Source organism: Prunus mume, linkage group LG8 (genome assembly GCF_029339155.1).
Source record: "Prunus mume cultivar Tortuosa linkage group LG8, ASM2933915v1, whole genome shotgun sequence".
Taxonomy (NCBI): domain Eukaryota; kingdom Viridiplantae; phylum Streptophyta; class Magnoliopsida; order Rosales; family Rosaceae; genus Prunus; species Prunus mume.
This window is the reverse complement of record NC_142705.1, coordinates 17,473,654-17,476,519: the sequence shown is the minus strand read 5'-3', so window position 1 is coordinate 17,476,519 and position 2,866 is coordinate 17,473,654. Positions and strand designations below refer to the sequence as shown.

Here is a 2,866-nt window from a genome sequence, read left to right as displayed (position 1 = left end):
ACCATAAGCACGTGAGACCTGCTAAGAAGAAGCTGACCAATACGACCTAGTGATTGTGGCTACCGTTGTTCAGTTGATTGGGGAGATTGTGGTATTGCTAAGAGGGAGCACATAAAATGCTTTGCAATCAAATTTTCTTTTGTGTGTGGAATTATGAGTAGTTCAAATGTTAGTATACCCTTTAATATTACCCAACCATTCGAAATGTGATTAGCTGCAATGTACTTTTTACACGTTGCTTTCTAATCTTTCTGTTCCAACAAAGTGCTTCAAGTATCCTTCGCCATTCGAATGTTTGCAAAATCGTGCACCTAATAACCAGTTCAGATCTTAATCAAGTAAAACACTAGCACATAACATTCGCAAAAAGTGGGTGCTGCTACAAATGATGCGTCTTCTGAAATCATTATCGTAATGGAAACAACAATGGCTGCTGGAAATGCTGCATTAGCTCATGTCATATAATCAATGAATCTCTGTTAAAACATAATTCACCATAAACTACCCATTTTACAAGGTAAAAGTCATTGCTTCTTCACATAAATCAAAATTTGATGCTTTATCTAATGTCTATGAAAATTTCTAAATAGGGAGAAGACGTAAAATTAACATGTGTCCAAATTTCATGCAAGAATGAAACCAAGCAAATTTTCATTTCAATTATCAATGGACATAGTAAGAGCTCATCGGTGGACATGAACAAAAAAATAATAATAATAAAACTGCATCTAGAAAACTTCACCTGATCATTAGTCTTCATAATAACCGGGCTTCGTATAATAGAAACCTAAATCATTGAGTTGGTCCGTGCATCCTGTAAAATTCGTCGAATAATGGGTCACTAAGATCTATTGGAGTTGATTCGTCATTGTTCGACGGTGATCTCCTGCATAAACATCAAAAGAAGCATATAAGAACTTTACCTATTCAAATTTTAGGTCTTATTATAAATAGTGTTAACATCTTACGGTGTGTTCAAATTTCTTGGGCATTGTCTTCTATCATGACCAATGTGTCCACACTCCCGACAGTGTCTAATCCCTCGCTTCATTGCCTTTTCCTTTGCTCCTGTTACTCGTTTCGACCCTCCATTGCACCTTACTCTCTTAGGGTCTTTCATATATTGTGTTTGAGAGTTGGACCCTCCAACTTCGTTAATACTTGGTCCATCCTTCAACAACTTCAACTTCACCCAAACTTTTTAGAGTCTCTGACAGTAGCTCACATCCTTCTTCACACATTAATGCATCCTCAACCACATCTGAAGCAAGTCGGGACATTGTACTCCGCTTTATTAAAAGACCAGGATCTGCAGAGTCTTTAATTTCGTTGCCATTTGCATCTGACACCAATCCAAATTTCGCAGTTTTCTTCCACCTCTTCAAAATGTATTTATCGGGCATATATTCAATCTGGTCCCTTCTGAACAATGCTAGGATGTGCTTGCAAATAATTCCAACAAATTCAAATCTTTTGCAGCTACACGATGCGTGGTCAGAATCTTTGACATATACGACTTCTGCCACTCTTGTTTCCCAATTTTTCCTTTCGCTCACATTAAAGACAACTTTAGAAGCATCCTCTGTTTTCAGCTCTAGGAAACATGCTGTACTTTGTATTAGTTCTTGCTCAAACTTTTGAAACATTGTCCTTGTGTACAAGGTAGCCATTTGTTTGTTCATTGGCATCGGTAGAATACATTGAGCCACTTCAAATGCATCTACGTGATCAGCAACTAACTCTTTTTGACGTTGATGAGAAAGTGCCCTCTCAAATCTTATTATGAAATCCATCAACGAATTTCTCCTTGATATGTATTGCTTGAAGAAACCATGAGAACATTCCGCTCTTTGGCTGCTTGACATTCCAGCGGCAAAAAAGTGTCGTGCGTAGGCTGGAACCCAAGATTCCCTTAAATCAAACATTGAACTTAGCCATGGATGGTCAGTCAAACCAGCCTTTGTAACCACAATATTCCATTTTGCATCAAACTCATCCGTATTGTCAGTATCCCATATGGCTTTCTGGAATTCACCCCAATACTCTTTATAAGCAGAATGTGGTAACTTAACAGAGAACTTTGATGTGATGTGCCATATGCAAAGTCGATGAAATGTAGTCGGGAAGGCTATTGAAATCGCTCTGCTCATTGCCGCATCTTGATCTGTGATGATCATTTTAGGTTCGTCACCTGGCATGGCTTTCTTAAACTCCTCAAACATCCAAATAAACGACTCAGTCGTTTCCTTGCTCAAAAATGCACATGCTAGGACAATTGTTTGACCATGGTTATTAACTCCCAACATTGGTGCAAATGTCAAGTCGTATCTATTCGTGTTGAATGTGGTATCGAATACAACAACATCTCCATAAAACTCGTACGCCCGTCTAGAAGTTGCATCTGCCCAAAAACATCGACTAAACCTGTTATCGCCATCTCCCTCAATCTTGAAATAAAAAGCCTCATTTTTTTTCTGTTCAGCCATAAAATACTCGGTCACTAGTTCAACATCATGGTTCCTCAGCTTCCCATTCACACTACATTCAAGATTGTAGATATCCTTTTTGATAAAACCGATTTTATCCATTCCTCCGGATTGCACCTCGAAAATACTTACCTTCTGATTAATGGGAATATTAACCGAACCCAACTGTTTTGTGAGTACTTTTGTAGAATCTGAAATACGACGGTGTGATCTCAGTAAATGCATTCTTCCTGAGGGTGTCATCTTATGATTGTGTCCCTCTGCAAAAAGAGAGATGGTATACTTCTTGCTCCCATGTGTCTTCACAACCACAATCTTAGCTTTGCAATTGCATCTACTTATTCTCCACTGTCTTTTTCTCTCCCGAGTTTCATCATTCC

The 2,866-nt window shown here is 38.5% G+C and overlaps 1 protein-coding gene across 1 annotated transcript; it reads right to left on the bottom strand.

The window, feature by feature from the left end:
• Positions 1-792: 792 nt before the first annotated feature.
• Positions 793-2,588, bottom strand: LOC148914894 (protein FAR1-RELATED SEQUENCE 5-like). Its single transcript, XM_089043328.1, has 3 exons — positions 1,832-2,588; positions 1,162-1,594; positions 793-886 (listed from the first exon to the last, which is right to left on the bottom strand). The coding sequence occupies exons 1-3, from the start codon at positions 2,586-2,588 to the stop codon at positions 793-795; spliced, it is 1,284 nt and encodes a 427-aa protein (XP_088899454.1).
• Between the last annotated feature and the right edge of the window lie 278 nt (positions 2,589-2,866).